Source organism: Saccopteryx leptura, unplaced genomic scaffold, assembly GCF_036850995.1.
Source record: "Saccopteryx leptura isolate mSacLep1 unplaced genomic scaffold, mSacLep1_pri_phased_curated manual_scaffold_21, whole genome shotgun sequence".
Taxonomy (NCBI): domain Eukaryota; kingdom Metazoa; phylum Chordata; class Mammalia; order Chiroptera; family Emballonuridae; genus Saccopteryx; species Saccopteryx leptura.
This window is the reverse complement of record NW_027095703.1, coordinates 203,759-223,662: the sequence shown is the minus strand read 5'-3', so window position 1 is coordinate 223,662 and position 19,904 is coordinate 203,759. Positions and strand designations below refer to the sequence as shown.

Genomic DNA, 19,904 nt, shown 5'->3' with positions numbered 1-19,904 from the left:
GCAATAAAATAAAATAAAAAATTTAAAGGGCTTCAGGAGGCACTTAAAACCTTGAATTTGGCTAACTTTCAAGATTTGTTGTTTAATATGTACTGGTTCTAGATTAATAAAAGCCTCATAAATTAGATTAAACTACATGAAACAAACTTTGCCTTAGGCTGTCATGTACTGAAACAGCAAATGTGATCACAAAGTATATTTAAAATCTTCATAAAGGATCCTTCACCCAAATTCATATTAACCTAGTGCTGACCACAAGTGCCAGCTCCCAAGACTGAGAGCACCCTCCTGCCACCCCAAATCACTGCTCTCCTGGGAGGAGCACCAGCCACAGAGTGGGCACAGCCAGCCAGCCCACCTGCAGATGGACACCATCTGGGAGAAGTGGGTCTGCTCCATTGTGGACATGGAGTACAGGGCGGCCAGCGGGTGGTCGAACTTCTGCAGGTAGCTGTTGCTGAAGCCAGGTCATGACACAGACACGTGATCAGCAGTCCTTTGCACAGTAAGAATGGCACAGAGCCCAGACACAGCCTCGCGGACATTGAAGGCGACTCGTAGCTAACCACCAGTCACAGCGACCTCTGCCATGGATGTCACAGCACCAACGGAGCTCTGAAGTGCTGAGTGACCTCATCATTTTAACCTCTGTATTTCTGATTATGAACATGAGAGTAAAACCATTCCTCAGTTTTTCTCCTCAACTCCGAGAAGAAGTGGAGTTGGTATCGAATGAAAGCACATACCGAAACCATAGATACCACCGATCTGCATCAGGGAGGGCGGTCTCCATCCACCACAGCCCAAGTCTCACAACATCGCTGCTGTTGTAACTGGTGAATACAGCAAGAAAATCACACAGCATGTACAGAATGCCCAACCATATGCAAGGAGAACACACAGAGCTGACTGGGTGGACTAGCAAGAGGAGGTCAAGGGCAGGCTGGGGGTGGGGGGGTGACATGTGAACAGGAACATGAAGGCAGAGGAGAAGGCAGAGACTCAGTGGGGGAGTGGAGTACATGGATGCAGGTGAACCCTCTCTGAGTGTCAGAGGCTCAGGAAGGTGGCTTGGGGACAGTGAGGAGGGGTCACAGAAAGATGGAGGAGGCCGAGACCGTAAGGGCCTTCTTCTCTGCATGAACCAGAGCATGACGGAGAACACTGTCCTGAGCACAGACAGGAAGCTCCCCTCTCTTCGTGGTCACATGCCCCCTGAAGCAGTACAACAGTCCACCGGCTTCACAGAAGAGGAGAGATGAGTTGAGGGAGGGTGTTTGCAGGCTTCCCGGGACTGGGTGCAGGGGAGACCCACTTGGGGGCCAGGTTGGGCCGGACCTGGATCAGCACACTAGGCTGAGCTGCTCTGCTCACTCAGGGCACCTGGGCAGGAATAGACAGCTACCCAGAACCTGCCAGCTCCATGACGGGACAACTTCCCATGTGGACCTGTCATAGGCATGGAGCCGCCGCGGGTGCAGAAAGCCAGGGAGACACCACAGGCCCTACCCCTCTGCGCCAGGAGCTCAAACAGTCCTCAGGGGCTAACTGCATGGGACGCCTTGGGTGGCCCTTCACCAGGTGTGTTCACGCTCCCAGGCCTGTGGGCCATGGGAAGATTCATTCTGCTTAGGTCCCTTCACAAGACTTCATGAGGAAGAAAGGCCACCAAAGTGACTCTTTCCTTGGGGACATATTAGTGAAGTTGGAATTTGTATATCTACACTTCTTACACAAAGTAACATAATAAATGCTTGGGTCTAGCAATCTCTCAGTGTGTTTCTACTGACTGAACCAGAACCTGTCCTGGAATGTCACACATACATGCACACACGTGCTCCACTCAGAGCCCAACCCCCACTCGGTCCCGTCTGGGCAGACCTGGAACTGTCACACATGCATGCATACATGTGCCCCACATGGAGCCTGACCCCCCCACTGGTCCCAGCTAGGCAGACCCAGAAGTGTCACACACGCACACACACGTGTGCCCCATTAGGAGCCGACCAGGAACTTTCATGCACACATGCACATGGTGTGCCCCACTCAGAGCCTGACCTCGCCTGGCCCGCTGGCAGAAGCTTGCACCTCCAGGTTGGTGAAGAGATCGCAGTTGCTTTGCAGGATGGCATACATGCAGTGGGCCATGGTGACCACGTGCTTCCAGTTGTGGTAGGGAACCCGCTCATAGTTCTTCTTCACAGACATGATGAAGTGACACAGCTTTTCAAGCTCAAAGCTGTGGGAGAAATGGATAGAAACCAGTGGAGAATCAATATGCTTCTGGGGGCCTCTGGGCCCCACACACACATTGCATGGCATACAAGTCAGCCTATGCCCCCATGAGGAGCCCAGGCGCAGAGCCCCACTCGCCCTTGCACCGCCGAATCTCAGCCAGTTCCGGGAGGAAGGCTTTTCCATGACTTCTCTTCCATCCACAAAGGAACCTGGCAGGAAGGAGGGACTGACAGGCTGGCATTCTCACCACCCACTCCCATCACCTTTCCACTGGGGCACACCTCAACTCCCACAGAGCCCACCCAGCACACCACACCCTTCCATTCTGCTCAAGAGTGTTCTGAATTAGTATTTTCCAAAAAGCATTTTCAGATTCACCCACTACAAATACGTTTACCATGCACAAGACCTTTCTAGATGAGTGCTTATCTTTTCAAAATGAATCCAAACTATTATGGCACTCCAATTATAAGAGGCAAAGGATGACATCCTGACACGGCACATGATAGAAATGATGTATTTTTGCTATACAAGATGGTTATTATATTGTAATTTACATTACTATCATGTATTTATACTTATTTGAATAGGGCTTACCAACTTTGTTTTAAAGCAGCTTAAAACAAAGGCACAAGGGCATCGACACAAAGCAGTGTTCTTCCAAATATCAACAAAACAAGAGTTCAGGAAACTTCTTAAAACATGCAACCTTCTAAAAAATTCTCCACTGAATTTTTTCAAAGTCCTTAAAGTCAAAGGTATGTCGTTTTGAGAGTTCTGAGTGGTCAAAATGACAATGGATATTTAAGAATGACTAGAGTTAGCTATGCTGCGTGTGTCCTTTTAAAATGTCAATTTAAGAAAGTCACTACTGAGTGACATCAGAGAAATGGCGCTGTGAGGAGCATGACCAACAAATCTCCCCAAAATTTCAACAAGTTCATCAACCAGAGACAGAAAAATCTATCCTTGGAACGTATGAAAGGCGAAGGTAAGATCAAGCAAAATATTGATTAAATATATAATCAACCCTGAGGTAAATAAGTTGGACAAAAAATACTCTGCCTTCCTCACTAACCTGAGCAAAGGCTGCTTTCACTTGAAACTGAGAGTCAGGGGGAGCTAAGGGTGTGGAGGAAGCTAAGCTGGGGCAAGGACATTTGTTCAAGCCGAGGAAAGAGTGTGCCTGTGGTGAATAAGCCCAGGTGAACAACCACCCGTGCACCATGAGCAAACACCCGTACACCGCCAGCAACCCAGCTGCCCGTGCACTGCAAGCAACCCAGCCACCAGCACCGTGAGCAACCCAGCCACACGTGCTTCAGGAGCAACTGCCCGCACCACGAGAAGCAGCTGCCAGCAGCACAGGGGGAGTGCGCCAAAGCAAACTTCCCTACACCTGAGCTTCTCTAGGCGAGTGGGGTGCCTCACCCAGCCATTCAGTCTAACAATCAAGTGTCGAGGGAGGGGCATGCGGGCAGCTTGCAGTCCTTTCTAGAGCAGATCGGCAGATCCAATCATTGAAATTAGCTTAACCCACAGTCTGCTTACCTCCCAACTGACCTATGTGGCTCTAATTGACAAGATCTCTCTCAGTTCAGCAATCCAAGACAAGAGGCATGATATTTTTTAGTGCCTCTTGCTAAAGGGATGGGGGCAACTTCTGATTGGCAGAGCTTTCATACTCAGGGATACACGCTAAAAAGAGGGATTTGGCAGATGTTAAGACCTCCTGTACTGCAGGCAGCGACTAGTGCATCTTCTTCCCAGCCAAAACAGGTTACAAAGTGCAGAAATCCTGGGGAGAGTGGTCCCACAGAGTGCTAGGCGTGCTGAACAGGCTTGGAGGCTCATAGAAAGTCACCTTGAGAGCAATTGGCTCCCAGCCCTGCCTGATTATGCTGACTGCCAGAGCCTTACCCAGAGCCCTGCATTGAGTGGGGATAGAGTGGGGATTTGCCAGCTCTTTGAGCCACTTACTACCTAGGCAGAGGCAGTGGCAGCCTCATAGCTGGATCATCAGGCTGCTAATTCAGAAAGAAGAGACCAGGAGAGAGGCTCCGGGAAAACGGAGCCTGCAAATGCTAACAAGCCTTGACTACCAACAAGACTGAAGCCAAATATATGACATTGCCGTAGAGTCTCATCAACTGCAAATCCCTACCTAAGCATGCCACAAGGGCAGAGCCTGGGGTACAGAGTCACTGACCAGGAAGACAGAGAAGAAAGAAAAAGGAAGAAGAAGTTAACCTCTCAAAATCAAGAAAAATCCAGACTGTATAACTTGTTCCACTATTTTTTTGTTTCTTTCATATTCTTGCCTTTATTATTATTATTTCTATTTTCTCCACCTTGGTCCTTTTATTCTCTGCCCATGTTATTCCTTTCTTTTCTTGAACTACACTACCCATAAGTGTTACATTTTATTTCTTTTCTTCTTCCTTACTCTCTGTGGGGGTTACACTCCAAAACCCTTAACTCTCTCTCTTTTTGTTTTTTTTCTTTTTTCTTCCTTTCCTTTTCCACTTTTTCTTATTTCACCCTTTCTATTAGTTTCTTCTTTTCTCCTTTTACTTTTCCACTCATTCAATCCTCAATCACAAATTATTTAATTTGGGACTAAATTGTTTTTTTTTTGTGTGTGTGTGGCATTTTGGGTGCTTTTTACTTTGCTTTTTAACTCATTAGCTTTCCTCCCAACCCAGGATCTCCATTCTACTTAGTCTTTGCTCCACTTAATACAATAGTTATTTTTTTCCCTTTTTCCTGTTTCCCTCTTATCCTTATCATTATGTCTCTTAGTCGACCATCACTTACAAACAAATCATTTTATACTTGACCCAAATTTTTTCCCTTCTTGCATTTTGTGGGACCCTACTTTCTCTTTTGCCCCTTGACACTTCCACCCAAATCAGGCCCTTCATTATAGGCAGTTTTTGTTCCATTAAGCATAATATAATTCACAGTTTATCATGATATTTTCCTAAGGAGAGAAGAGAGAAAGGGAAGAGAAGAAAGAAAAGGTGGGGGGAAATAATAAATTATTATTGTTTTTTCATTTTTTTTTCCTTTTTTAATTTTTTACTTTTTATTCTTTATTAATTCTCATTAGTGCTATCAACAAGACCACCCTCAGATGCCATTAAGAAAAAGAAAATCAAATATCATGGATACAAAAGATAGAGAAGTAACACAGATAGATGTGAAAAAATCTATGGAGAAAAAATTTAATATATTGGAAACCTTGGAGCTAAATGACAGAGAATTTAAAATAGAAATCCTAAAAATACTCAGAGATATACAAGAAAACTCAGAAAGGCAATTTAGGGAGCTCAGAAAACAACTCAACAAACACAAAGAATATATTACCAAGGAAATTGAAACTATAAAAACAAATCAAACAGAAATGAAAAACTCAGTTCATGAATTGAAAAATGAGGTAACAAGCTTAGGTAATAGAAGAGGCTAGATAGAAGGTAGGATTAGTGACATACAAGACAAGCAACATCAGGCACAAAAGAGAGAGAAGAAGAGAGAGACTCAAAAATTTTAAAAAATGAGAAAGCTCTACAGAAATTGTCTGACTCCATCAAAAAGAATAACATAAGAATAATAAGTATATCAGAGGGAGAAGAGAGAAAATGGAATGGAGAAAATATTCAAATAAATAATAGATGAGAATTTCCCAAGTCTGTGGAAAGAACTAAAGCTTCAAATTTAAGAAGCAAACAGAACACCGAGTTTTTTTAACCACAACAAAACCTACTCTAGGCACAACATAATGAAAATGGCACAAACGACAAAGAAAAAATTCTCAAGGCAGCCAGGGAAAAGAAGAATACAACATATAAAGGAAGGCCTATTAGATTATCATCAGATTTCTCAGCAGAAACTCCACAAGCTAGAAGAGAGTGGACTGCATTATTTAAAGCCCTGAAAGAGAGGAACTTTCAGCCAAGAATATTATACCCATCAAAGCTATCCTACAAGTATGAAGGAGAAATGAAAACGTTCACAAATAGAGAAAAGAAGAGGAATTTATCATTAGAAAACCCTCACTCCAAGAAATATTAAAGGGGGTTTGCCAACAATATTCAACTAAAAAAACAAAACCCACCAAAGAGCTCCACCAAGAACACAGTAAAACCAAATTTAAACTGTGACAAAAGCAAAAAAAAAGGGGGGGAGGACAGAGATTAACAGTAGCAAAGGACAATGAAATGCAGAAACACTCATAAGATAGGGTACTACAATAAATATGGTAGGTACTCTTTTCATTACTTAATGGTAACCACACTTGAAAAAACCACCACAGAAGCACATGACTTAAAAAAGGAAGCAACAGAGGAAAGAAGTATGGAATACAAACAAACAAAAACAAATGATAGAAAAACAAAAGAGAAGAATCAAACAAGATACAAAACTAACAGAAAGCAACTTATAAAATGTAATAGGGAACCCACAAGTGTCAATAATTACAGTAAATGTAAATGGATTAACCTCACCAATAAAAAGACACAGATTAGCAGAATGGATTAAAGAAGAAAATCCAACTGTATGCTGCCTACAAGAAACACATCTAAACAACAAGGATAAAAACAAATTCAAAGTAAAAGGCTGGAAAAGAATACTCCAAGCAAATAACATAAAAAATCAGGTGTAGCAATACTCATATCTAATAATGCTGACTACAAGACAGAAAAAGTACTCAGAGACAAAAATGGTCATTTCATAATGATTAAGGGGAAACCGAATCAAGAAGACATAACAATCCTTAATATATATGCACCAAACCAAGGAGCACCAAAATATATAAGACAGCTACTTATTGACCCAAAAACAAACACTGACAAAAATACAATCATACTTGGAGACCTCAATACACCGCTGACAGCTCTACATTGGTCATCCAAACAGAGAATCAATAAAGATATATTGGCCTTAAATGAAACACTAGAGACCTGGATATAATAGACATCTACAGGACACTTCATCCCAAAGCGACATGGAACATTCTCAAGAATTGACCATATGTTGGGAAACAAAAATAACATCAGCAATATCAGAAAAATTGAAATTGTACCAAGCATATTTTCTGATCATAAAGCCTTAAAACTAGAATTCAACTGCAAAAAAGAGGGGGGAAAACCCATAAAAATGTGGAAACTAAACAACATACTTTTAAAAAATGAATGGGTCAAAGAAGAAATAAGTGCAGAGATCAAAAGATATATACAGACAAATGAAAATGACAATATGACATATCAGAATCTCTGGGATGCAACAAAAGCAGTAATAAGAGGAAAGTTCATATCACTTAAGGCCTATATGAACAAACAAGAGAGAGCCCCAGTGAACCACTTAACTTTACACTTTAAGAAACAAGAAAAAGAAGAACAAAGACAACCCAATGCTAGCCGAAGAAAGGAAATAATAAAAATCAGAGCAGAATAAATGACATGGAGAACAGAAAAACTATAGAAAAAATCAATAAAACAAGAAGCTGGTTCTTTGAAAAGATCAACAAAATTGACAAACCCTTGGCAAGACTCACCAAGAAAAAAAGAGAAAGGACTCATATAAACAAAATCCAAAATGAAAGAGGAGAAATCACCACAGACATCATAGATATACAAAGAATTATTGTAGAATACTATGAAAAACTATATGCCACCAAATTCAACAATTTAGAAGAAATGGATAAATTGCTAGAACAATAAAACCTTCCTAAACTGAGTCATGAAGAAGCAGAAAGCCTGAACAGACCAATTAGCAGGGAGGAAATAGAAAAAAACTATTAATAACCTCCCCCAGAATAAAAGTCCAGGTCCAGACGGTTATACTATTGAATTCTATCAAACATTCAAAGAAGACATGGTTCCTATTCTACTGAAAGTCTTCCAAAAAATTGAAGAAGAAGCAATACTTCCAAACACATTTTATGAGGCCAACATAACCCTCATACCGAAACCTGGCAAGGATGGCACAAAAAAAGAAAACTACAGACCAATATCTCTGATGAATACAAATGCTAAAATACTAAACAAAATACTGGCAAATTGAATACAACGATATATTAAAAAAATAATACATCATGATCAAGTGAGATTCATCCCAGAATCTCAAAGATAGTTCAACATATGTAAAACAGTTAACATAATACACCATATCAACAAAACAAAGAACAAAAACCACATGATCTTATTAATAGATGCAGAAAAGGCATTCAATAAAATACAACACGACATTATGTTTAAATCACTCAAGAAAATGGGTATAGAACAGTGGTTCTCAACCCGTGAGTTGCGACCCATCGGGGTCGCCTAAAGCCATTGGAAAATATATAATGCATATCAGGTGTTTACATTCCGAATCAGAACTGTAGCAAAATTACAGTTATGAAGTAGCCACAAAAATTATTTATTGGTTTGGGGTCACTGCAACATGAGGAACTGTATTGCAGGTCATGGCATTAGAAAGGTTGAGAGCCACTGGTATAGAAGAAAAATATCTCAATATGATAAAGGCCATATATGATAAACCATCAGCCAACATCATATGAAATGGCATAAAACTGAGGACTTTCCACCTTAAATCAGGAACAAGACAGGGTTGTCCACTCTCTCCAGTCTTATTTAAGGTGGTGCTAGAAGTTCTGGCCAGAGCAATCAGACAAGAGGAAGAAATAAAAGGCATCCATACCAGAAAAAAAGAAGTGAAGATATCACTTTTTGCAGATGATATGATTCTATCCATTGAAAACCCCCAAAACTCCACAAAAAGATTACTAGAAACAGTAACCAATATAGTAAGGTCGCAGGATACAAAATTAACATACAAAAGTCCATAGCCTTTTTATATGCCAACAATGAAATATTAGAAATCAAACTCAAAAAAGTAATCCCCTTCACGATTGCAACAACAACAAAAAAAATGAAATACCTAGAAATAACCATAACAAAGAATTTAAAGAACCTATATAACAAAAACTACAAAGTATTGTTCAGGGAAATCAAAAAAGGTACAATGAGATGGAAAAATATTCCTTGTTCTTGGATAGGAAGAATAAATATAATCAAAATGGCCATATTACCCAAAGCAATTTATAAATTTAATGCAATTCCCATCAAAATTTCTATGACATTTTCTAAAGAAATGGAACAAAAAATCATCAGATTTATATGGAACTATAAAAAACCCCAAATAGCCAAAGCAATCCTAAGGAAAAAGAATGAAGCTGGGGGCATTACAATACCTGACTTCAAACTATATTATAGGGCCACGACAATCAAAACAGCATGGTATTGGCAGAAAAATAGACACTCAGACCAATGGAACAGAATAGAAAGTCCAGAAAAAACTCCACATATATATGGTCAAATAATTTTTGATAAAGGGGCCAATAGCACACAATAGAGAAAAGAAAGCCTCTTCAACAAATGGTGCTGGAAAAACTGGAAAGCAACATGCAAAAAAACAAAACTTGACTACAACTTGTCCCCTTGTACTAAAATTAATTCAAAATGGATCAAAGACCTAAATATAAGACCTGAAACAATACAGTACATAGAAGAAGACATAGGTACTAAACTCATGGACCTGGGTTTTAAAGAACATTTTATGAATTTGACTCCAAAGGCAAGAGAAGTGAAGGCAAAATTAATGAATGGGACTACATCAGACTAAGAAGTTTTTGCTCAGCAAGAGAAACCAACAACAAAATAAACAGACAGCCAACTAAATGGGAAATGACATTTTCAAACAACAGCTCAGATAAGGGCCTAATATCCAAAATATACAAAGAACTCATAAAACTCAACAACAAACAAACAATCCAATAAAAAAATGGGAAGAGGATATGAACAGACACTTCTCATAGGAAGAAATACAAATGGCTAACAGATATATGAAAAGATGCTCATCTTCATTAGTTATTAGAGAAATGCAAACCAAAACTACAATGAGATACCACCTCACACTTGTTAGATTAGCTATTATCAACAAGACAGGTAATAGCAAATGTTGGAGAGGCTGTGGAGAAAAAGGAACCCTCATTCACTGTTGGTGGGAATGTAAAGTAGTACAACCATTATGGAAGAAAGTATGGTGTTTTCTCAAAAAACTGAAAATAGAGCTACCTTATGACCAAGCAATCCCTCAACTGGGTATATACACATAAAACTTAGAAACATTGATACATAAAGACACATGCAGCCCCATGTTCATTGCAGCATTGTTCACAGTGGCCAAAATATGGAAACAGACGAGATCCGGCGCATTCAGGGTGGTATGGCCATAGACTAAAATATGGAAACAACAAAAAACCCCTTCAATAGAAGACTGGATAAAGAAGATGTGGCAGCCATGGCTGGTTGGCTCAGTGGTAGAGCATTGGCCTGGTGTGCAGGAGTCCCGGGTGTGATTCTCGACCAGGGCACATAGGAGAAGCACCCATTTGCTTCCCCACCCCTCCCCCTCTTCTTCCTCTCTGTCTCTCTCTTCCCCTCCCGCAGCCAAGGCTCCGTTGGAGCAAAGATGGCCAGGGTGCTGAGGATGGCTCTGTGGCCTCTGCCTCAGATGCTAGAATGGCTCTGCATGCAACAGAGTGATGCCCCAGATGGGCAGAGCATCACCCCCTGGTGGGCATGCCGGGTGGATCCTGGTCAGGCGCATGCGGGAGTCTGTCTCACTGCTTCCTTGTTTTCAGCTTCGGAAAACTGCAAAAAAAAAAAAAAAAAAAAGAAAGAAGATGTGGCACATATACACTATGGAATACTACTCAGCCATAAGAAATGATGACATTGGATCATTTACAACAAAATGGTGGGATCTTGATAACATTATATGGAGTGAAATAAGTAAATCAGAAAAAACCAAGAACTACATGATTCCATATATTTGTGGGACATAAAAACAAGACTAAGAGACATGGACAAGAGTGTGGTGTTTACCGGGGGTGGGGGGGTGGGGGGGAGGCATGGGAGGGAAGGAGGGAGAGGGGAAGCGGGAGGGGGAGGAGCACAAAGAAAACTAGATAGAGGGTGACGGAGGACAATCTGACTTTGGGTGATGGGTATGCAACATAATTGAATGACAAGATAACCTGGACATGGTTTCTTTGAATATATTTACCCTGATTTATTGATGTCGCCCCATTAACATTAATATAAATTTATTTATAACCCCCCCAAAAAACGAAAGTCGCTGCCAAATGGAAGAGAAAACAAACTTCTACAGGAGAGAAGTGAAGTTTAGTGCTAGAGAGACTGAGAGCCTCTGTTAGCCACTAAATGAGCAGGGAGAGAGAGAGAGAGAGAAGAAGAAAATTATTCCTCCGGGACACAGGCCAAAGTGAAATGGACAAACAGGTGGAGAGAGGTGTGCTGATGGCACATCACTGCTGTAATGCTGGACTTGCTCCTTTCACACCTGTGCTGATGGACACGGAATGTAAGCTGAAAGCCGACATGAATGTACACACCTATTCCCAAACACATTTTAAAACAGTGTGTCATCATGCTGAGTGACAACCTGTCTCTTTCAGTTATGCAGCTGAGGTACATTCAGCCTACATTTGCACAACCACCAGGTTAGGCTCGCAGCTGTGAGCAGAGGGACAGCCACGTGGCCAGAGGGCATGCAGCCTCCAAAAGAAATAGGAGAGGCCGCGGGTCTGTCCAGCAAGCTTACTAGACTTTTTACATTTAAATATCCAGAAAAGGTACTTTATAAATAGCATATTTTATTAATCAAACCAGAAAGTGGCCCGGCAATCAGGCGGGGGCGGGACGGTCCTGTCACTCAACTGTTCATAGCAGAAGTGCATGGTCATGCCTACCAGGTCGTCCTGCAGGAACGGTGGAGCATGTGGACAAAAATCCCAGGCCACATGCTCTCAAAGGTACCTATGTCGAAGTGGAATCTGCAATGAAATTGAAAGAAGACTGAGTTCATTCCTAAACCGGATCAGTGTAAACATGGTAATGAGGGCTGGCAGCACTGCAACACTGTCCATCCAGAACTGAGACCACACGGGGCGGACCCACTGTGCCCGCATTCTCTGCAGGAAGGCTTCCAGAAGGAAATCTCACACGTTCCATTAAAAAATGTAGTTCAACATTTGCTTAATTTTCATTGCTTAACTTTCTCTTAATCTGTTAAAAAAAAGTGCCAGGGGGCGGGATGCTGTAGTTACTACCAGAGCAATGGAAAATGCACAAAAAACTGTATTATGAGTAATACATGTATATTACACAACTAATCAATAAGGGAAAAAGGACTTATCAAGTTTTTTTAGAGCTAAAAATTGTTCTATCTTCTATTTAAGTACAAAGAAAAATTTCATAAGCATCCAAAGTTACTACCTATTTTTAATTTAATTTAGTTACTAATATTTAACCCAAATAAACAGAGTGGCTTTTGTAAATTCTGACACTACCTAGAATTAGCACTGACCCAGGGATTAAGGACTCTGTCATGAAGACTGCCCCTCCTATTAGGTAACAACTGCAAGTCCAGGCCCCCAGAGTCCTGACCTACCACCTATAAAGCAGAGGTCTGATCACATGCTACAATAGCTCCCAGAACTCGAAGGAATGCCTGACTTACTGTCTCAGGTTTATTGCAAAGAATCCAACTCAGGAAGAGCCAGATAGACGAGCCACATGGGGGTAAGTTCTGTGGGAAGGGGCAGGTGAGTCCACGTTGTCTGGGCTCACCACCTCCCCTACGTGGATTTGTACACCAGCTAGAGAGCTCTATGAACCCCTTGTTCAGGGTCTCATGGGGTGTCCTGGGGTCTCCATGTCCTGACCTTGACATGCAACTATCTAACTACCAGGGCAAGGAGGCCACCTCAGTCTGATGGCCCTCTTGTTTAATTAATTTAACCACACTATCTTCCCAATAAGGCATTTATAAGCTCTGGGTCACTCTTGAAATTTCTCTATGTAGTTCAATAGTGTTCACTTGTACTTATAACAAGTATACAAATTCTCACAGGCTCTTCCACCGGTAATTGTATATATTAACATAGAATTGAAAAACAAAGATTGAAAGTTGAATTAATTTTGACTAAACTCAAATATAATTCATAAATTCAAGTTTATATAAAATAAAAACTATTAGATATTCTATATTAAATGCCACTTAAAATTAAATATTATATATATCTTATAATAGTTTAGAGCAGTGTTTCCCAACCTTTTTTGTGCCCTGCCCCACCTTAACCTTTCTAAAATTTTTATGTCCCCCCCTATGTAACATACATAATTTTTAACATTAAAAAATTGATTTGTTCACTTAATAAACATAAATGATAGGTTCTAGGAAGAAATCACTATGAAATTGTTAACAAAACACAGTAAGTAAAATTTCAAAACATATAATGAAAAACAGAAATTTAAATTCCAAATAATTTTAATACAGATTTTTCTATATTAATTTATTATTTTAATTTAGTGTGATCCTTGTGCTTGATACTAGCTGCATAGAGATTTTATATTAGGTTCCAATTTGGTTAGCTTTAGTCTCAAGTCTCCATGATGTGTTATATCCAGCTGATTTCTTTTCTTACCAGTAAATCATTTACAGCACTAAATCCACATTCAGCTAAAAATGAAGATGGAAACAGTAGCAATAGTTTTCTTGCACATTTGGTTGAATTTGGGTATTTGATTTCTATTTCCTCTCAAAGCCATGCCATCGCTCCTTTGATATTAAATAAAGCTTTAACTGACTCATCATTTTGCAATTCTGCTAGTTCTTCTTGATACTGCATATTTGATATATCAGACAAATCCACTAACATTGGCTGCATCATCCATGTTGGGAAATCAATTTGTTTTAAGTCAGAAAATCTTTCTTTTAAATCAGCCGATAGAATATTCAAATGATTGACAATAACAAGTAAAGCGGTATCAGTTACTTCACATTTTTGGAGCCAATGAAACTGTTTAAAATTTTTGTTGTTAATATGTTTCTGACATAACTCAATATTGGTAATGAAACCAAATATCTTTGCTTTTGCGTCGACAAGAGTTTTATTTGTTCCTTGAAGTTGCTTATTTAATATATTTAGTTTTTCAAAGATATCGGCTAAGTAACTCACAAATGCTTTACCATCTATTGTTAACAGATACTTCATTTCAGGTTTGTTGCTTAAAAAATCACCAAGAGTATCAAACAGTTCCATAAATCTTTTCAAACAGTTTTCTTTAGATAGCCATCTTACTTCAGTATGAAGTAAAAGTCTCACATGGTCTTCATTTTGTTCTTCACAAAATAGCTTGAAAAGACGCTCACATTTGGCACTAGCTTTAATAGCATTAACACACTTTATTACTGTATGTAATACTTCATTCAGAACAAGCGAGATGTTTTTAGCTACCAAGTTTTCCCTATGAATAACACAATGCACAAGAATCATTTCTGGATTCGCATCTTTCATCAATTTTAAGCAGCCATTTTTCTTGCCCATCATATTGGGAGCACCATCTGCAGCACAAGATATTATATTTTTCATTGGTATATCACTGACATCTAAGTAGTTTTTTAGCTTATTATATATATCTTTGGAGGTAGTGGTGCTTTCTAATCTTTTACAGAACAACATTTCTTCAGCAAAATGTCCTTTATCAATATATCTTACGTAAGTTATCAATACTGCCTCACTGTCTCTCAAAGTTGATTCATCCATTTGCAAGGAGAATTTTCCTGTTTTCGGCTTTTCAATAAGTTGTTTTTCAATATCCTCACTCATTTCGTCTATTCTTCTGCTAACAGAATTGTTACTGAGTGGCATAGCTTTTACATCTTTGTCATCTTTTTCAAGAACCATTTTAATAAATGCTGATATTGACAGTTTTATTAAATTCTCTCCTATAGTGTGATTTTCTCCAGTTTTAGCGATGAATAAAGAAATTTGATAACTAGCCTCAAGAACACGATTATTAGTTGAAGTATGAGCAGTAAATAGAGACTTTAATGTTCTTTTTTCAAAATTTTTCTTTAAAGTTTTAAAGTAACTCAAATCTGAATTAATATGAGCACTATGTTTCGCCTTCAAATGCGCCTCAAGACGACCTCGTTTCATTGATTCGTTGGTCAAGCATTGCTGGTGTAAAAGACAAAACAGCGGGTATGAACCCAAATTTTAAATATTCCTCCGAATATTGACGAGTTTTTTTCTTGCTTGCACCATTCATTTTACTATGGGCTATAATAAAAATAAGATCAATTAAAAACTAATATTAAAATATGTGTTAAAATATATTCAATGTGACATAGAGTAAACGTATACTAAAAATTCATATTTATTTAAATGTACATAACACATTTACTACACTACCACCACAAATCAAAAGGTATCTATATTTTTTCCACTTGATAAAATTTTCTGGAAAGTTGTGCTTCTAAAATTAAAATTGTCATGCATGCACTATTATAGCCCCAATAATATTTATAAAATATTATTGCTTTCTAGCCCCGATGCAAGAAGTACTTAGTAAAGAGTTTAATATTGATAAAAATAAATTCAAATACTTACCAATTATATCTATACAATATATATATGTATATTTATTAAATCAATGAGCTTTTACAATAGTTTTGACTGGCACTTATTTCAAATTAACACCAACTGAATGATGTGAAATACTACAGAAGTTGCGATGGGCCAATTAGGTGAGAATAACTGCGTTGTTTAGCAAGTTTTTAAAAAGTCTGGGGTTCCCCGCAGCAGATGTCATGCTCCGCGGTGAACCCAGGATGAAGTTTACTTGACGATGCCAATCACCCAGTTGATATTTTGGTCTCGTCAAACGAAATTATACTTAATAATTATTTACTGCAATTATTTAAGAATTGCATTTTTTGTTAAATTTGGCACCGATATCTAGCATTGCATTTAAATGGCCTGGGGCGAAAGAGTTAAAGTCATGTCGAGTCCATTTTCAAATTGCCCCCCTTAACTATTGAATTGCCCCCCTATGGGGCATGGGCCCCACGTTGAGAAACACCAGTTTAGTTTTTTTTTTGTTGTTGTTGAGACACCTTAGTTCATTTTTATTTTATTTTATTTATTCATTTTAGAGAGGAGAGAGATAGGGGGGAGAGAGAGAGAGAGAGAGAGAGAGAGAGAAGAGAGAGACAGGGGGGAGGAGCAGGAAGCATCAACTCCCATATGTGCCTTGACCAGGCAAGCCCAGGGTTTCGAACCGGCGACCTCAGCATTTCCAGGTCGACGCTTTATCCACTGCGCCACCACAGGTCAGGCGGAAACACCAGTTTAGAGTGTACAAAAGACTAATGAAAAAACTAACATTCAGATGAACTCATTTCATAATTGTATTCAGATATTTTTTCTGAGATAATGAGATCTGGACCAGTTGTATGTGAGATGATGAATCGCATCAGAAGGGGTCAATGTGGCCCTTGTGACTTGAACTCCACCGCCCCTTTTGCTGGGGTTCAGTGACACTGGGAGCCCATCCCAGGGACCGGGACAGTGGATGTACTCACAACCCACCCCAGTGACCATAGGTGCACTCACGGCCTGCCCCAGGGACCCCGGATGCAATCACAGCCTGCCCCAGGGACCAGGACTGCAGATGCATGCACGGCCCACCCCAGGGACTGAGATCGGGACCCGGGCGCACTCACAGCTCAACCTCCTTGCAGAGCTAGCTGGGGAGGCTAAAGCACATCAGGCCTTGCCACTCCTCTGCCGCACAGATGCTGTGGTAGGACAGCTTCTTCATGGAGATGTGGTAGATGCAGTCCCAATGACGAATCCTGTGGTATATCTGAATGGCAGACCAGGAAACAGAGACAGCTGTGTCACTAACGTTCAGGATCTCTGGTAAGAAAGAGTCAGAACTCCACCAAGACTACATTCATGGCCCACTGAATGCTACTCCTGTCTGTCTCCCCATGCCCGTGTATGTGGAGATACCCATGCATGGAATTGTGAAGACATGACACAACTTACTGGTCCTTTTTCATTGCAAACACAGTTGTGTGTTCAGGAGTGGAGATACTCAGAATATCCCAGGGCCACACGGAGAGCCGAACCTGGGAAGAGGTGGCTAGCAGAAGCACCTCCAGTGCACATGCTTTCTCACTGATGGTCTTAATAAACACTGATGTGTCCTCTCCAGAAACAAGGGGACACTGAGGGACAGGCAAGGCACCACAGCTGTGATAGCTGCTAGGGACAGTTCTTATGAAGTGGGCTCTTCCTAATCTCCACAGGATGCTTGGGGAAAACTCTCAAGATAGCAAAGCAAGCCTGTTCAGCAACCTCTTGTCCAAGCCGAAGGACAATGGATAGTCCCTCATCCAATGTCACTAAGGTCCGCATAAGGAGAGGGGATGAGACAGACATGAACCGCGAAAAGACCAGGGGACCACATGGGTCAGGCAGCCATTTACCAGCCCAGGAGAAGGTCTCAAAAAGATCAAACCTACCTATACCCTGATCTGGGACTTCTTGTTTATAGAACTGTTGGAAAAAGAACTTCCTGTTATTTACCACCCAGTCTGTGGTAATGGGTATGACAACCCTAACAAACTAAGACAGTACCAATATAAATTTTCTGATTTTTTAAAAATTATTCAGTGGAAAATATGAGGATGTCTTGGTTTTTGTTGGTTGTTTGTTGTTTGTTTTTAACATGTGTACAGGGGTTAGAAGATACTCCACCTGAAACATTCTCACACACATCAGAGAAAGATAATCTCTGGGATGAGAAGAGGAGAGGAGGAAGTAAGACTCAAAGCAAGCAGGTAATATGCTAGCATCTGGGGAGCATGGGTACAAGGAAATTCTTTGCACTTCTTCTGTAACCTTGTTTTCTGCTTGAACCCTTCCAGAATTAAAGGTTAAAGAACTTACACTAAGCCTTGTTTCACTCCAAACTGGGTAAAGGCAGGGGACTATTGTAAAGCCTCAGGCATCTCATTAAGAAATAGTTTCCAGTAACTTGTGTTTTTATTTTTGGTAATTTTATAAAAATTTTATAGCATGGTTGCTCTGGTCACCTATATAGTAATAAAACCCATGTCACATATGACATACTGTACTACCACAGTCCCAAATTTTCATACCTATTATAAGTGTGTGTTTTAGAATATCATCTTAGGGTAAGAATGAAAATATTTAAAGCCAGACTATACTGTATTAGAAAAAATATATGCAGGGTAATGGAAGTGCAGGTTCAGAGAGAAATGAAGGTGCTAAACTTCCCACTCATGAGAGCTCACCACGGGTTTTTACATGCATTGTGCAGGTACCAGCCTGCCAGGGAGCTTAAGTTCCACTGAGTTTATTGACAAGACAATGGAGTCAATAATCAAGGCCTACTAAAAATTACATTCTCTGCAACTTTTAGGTTAAACAAATGTAAGCTGTCATTTTTTATTCATGAAAAAGACACAGAAAATGTTCAAAATAAAAAGATACCTGTCAAGTGCATTAAGTCATCTCCTGTAAACCTAGTCACAACAAACATCCCCAGAAGGGACCTGTGGTGCTACAAAGGAAGATGGACTCTCAGGAAATGACCTCACTGAGATGCAGTTTCTCTGGTCACTGAAGTACTTGCTTTCTGCCATTTTTGTTCTGAGTCAGTCACTAAGCTGTTAATAGCATTGATCATGCAGAACATGATTCTATTTACAAAGAGGAAACTTCTCTAAACTATTAAGGCAGTAAGTCCCATTTATAGTGATTTCAGTTCTATAAAAAGGTGAATAGGACCTGAAGATGGCAGTGGAGTAAGCAGATTCATAGACAACCAGCTCTCACCACCAAATTGGAATACAAATCAATTTAGAAAAAGTCAGTATGAAAAACCAACTCTGGACTACAAGAACAGCTCTCAAAAACCAAGGAGCAAAGAAGAAGCCAGAACAAACCTGGTAGGGAGCTCCTGATTCCCCCTTGCTTACAGAAATGTAGGGGGAGGTGAGGCTGAGAGCCCAGAAGGGCTCTCACTCCAGGGAAAAGAGCAGAAAATACTGCTTATAGCCACTTGCCTGGCAAACAGGGAGTGAGGTGTGTTGAAAAGACCGGCTTATCTCCCAAGTGAAAAGGAGAGAGAGAGGGACAACTGTAAGAGGCAAAGGAATGCAGGAGATGACCTAAAAAAGCTGACTCATCCATGCTGGAGGTGGCCATAGCTGGGGAAGGGACTGATCCTTCCACCAAAAAAAACAAAAAAACAAAACTGAATTGCTTCTGGTTCACAGATCTCCAGACATCCCTCCAGCTCCAATCAGTGCAACAAGACACAGCTGAAAACAAGAAGTGGGGAGGAGGGGCAGTAACTCAGGTCTCCATGGAGATACACCTCCCCCTACTGAAGCTGAGAAAACACCCTTCCCCCAGAGAGATTAGTTGGTGGAAGAGGCCTTCAGAGTCTCAGGTTACACCCAAAGCATTCCTGGATACAGTTTCAAGGAAGCCCCCTGTTGAGATCAGTAAACAAAACTATCACCTGTTAAGAAACCAAACAAATCAAGACTTCAAAGCAGCCCAAATCCAAAAGTGGATTTCAAATAATAGCTGATACAAACCCAAGAAGACCTAGAAATAACACAATTGAAAACTGGAGGCAAACAACACCAAACCTAGACTCAACCAACTCCACAAACAAAACACTCAA

General features: G+C 40.3%; 1 protein-coding gene across 1 annotated transcript in view; it reads right to left on the bottom strand.

Moving 5' to 3' along the window:
- Positions 1-19,904, bottom strand: part of LOC136386927 (cAMP and cAMP-inhibited cGMP 3',5'-cyclic phosphodiesterase 10A-like) — a 113,654-nt gene that overhangs the window by 21,675 nt on the left and 72,075 nt on the right. The window contains 5 exon segments of the mRNA XM_066358041.1: positions 365-467; positions 470-502; positions 2,088-2,239; positions 12,077-12,160; positions 16,900-17,042. Coding sequence (XP_066214138.1) covers positions 365-467; positions 470-502; positions 2,088-2,239; positions 12,077-12,160; positions 16,900-17,042 — 515 coding nt within the window.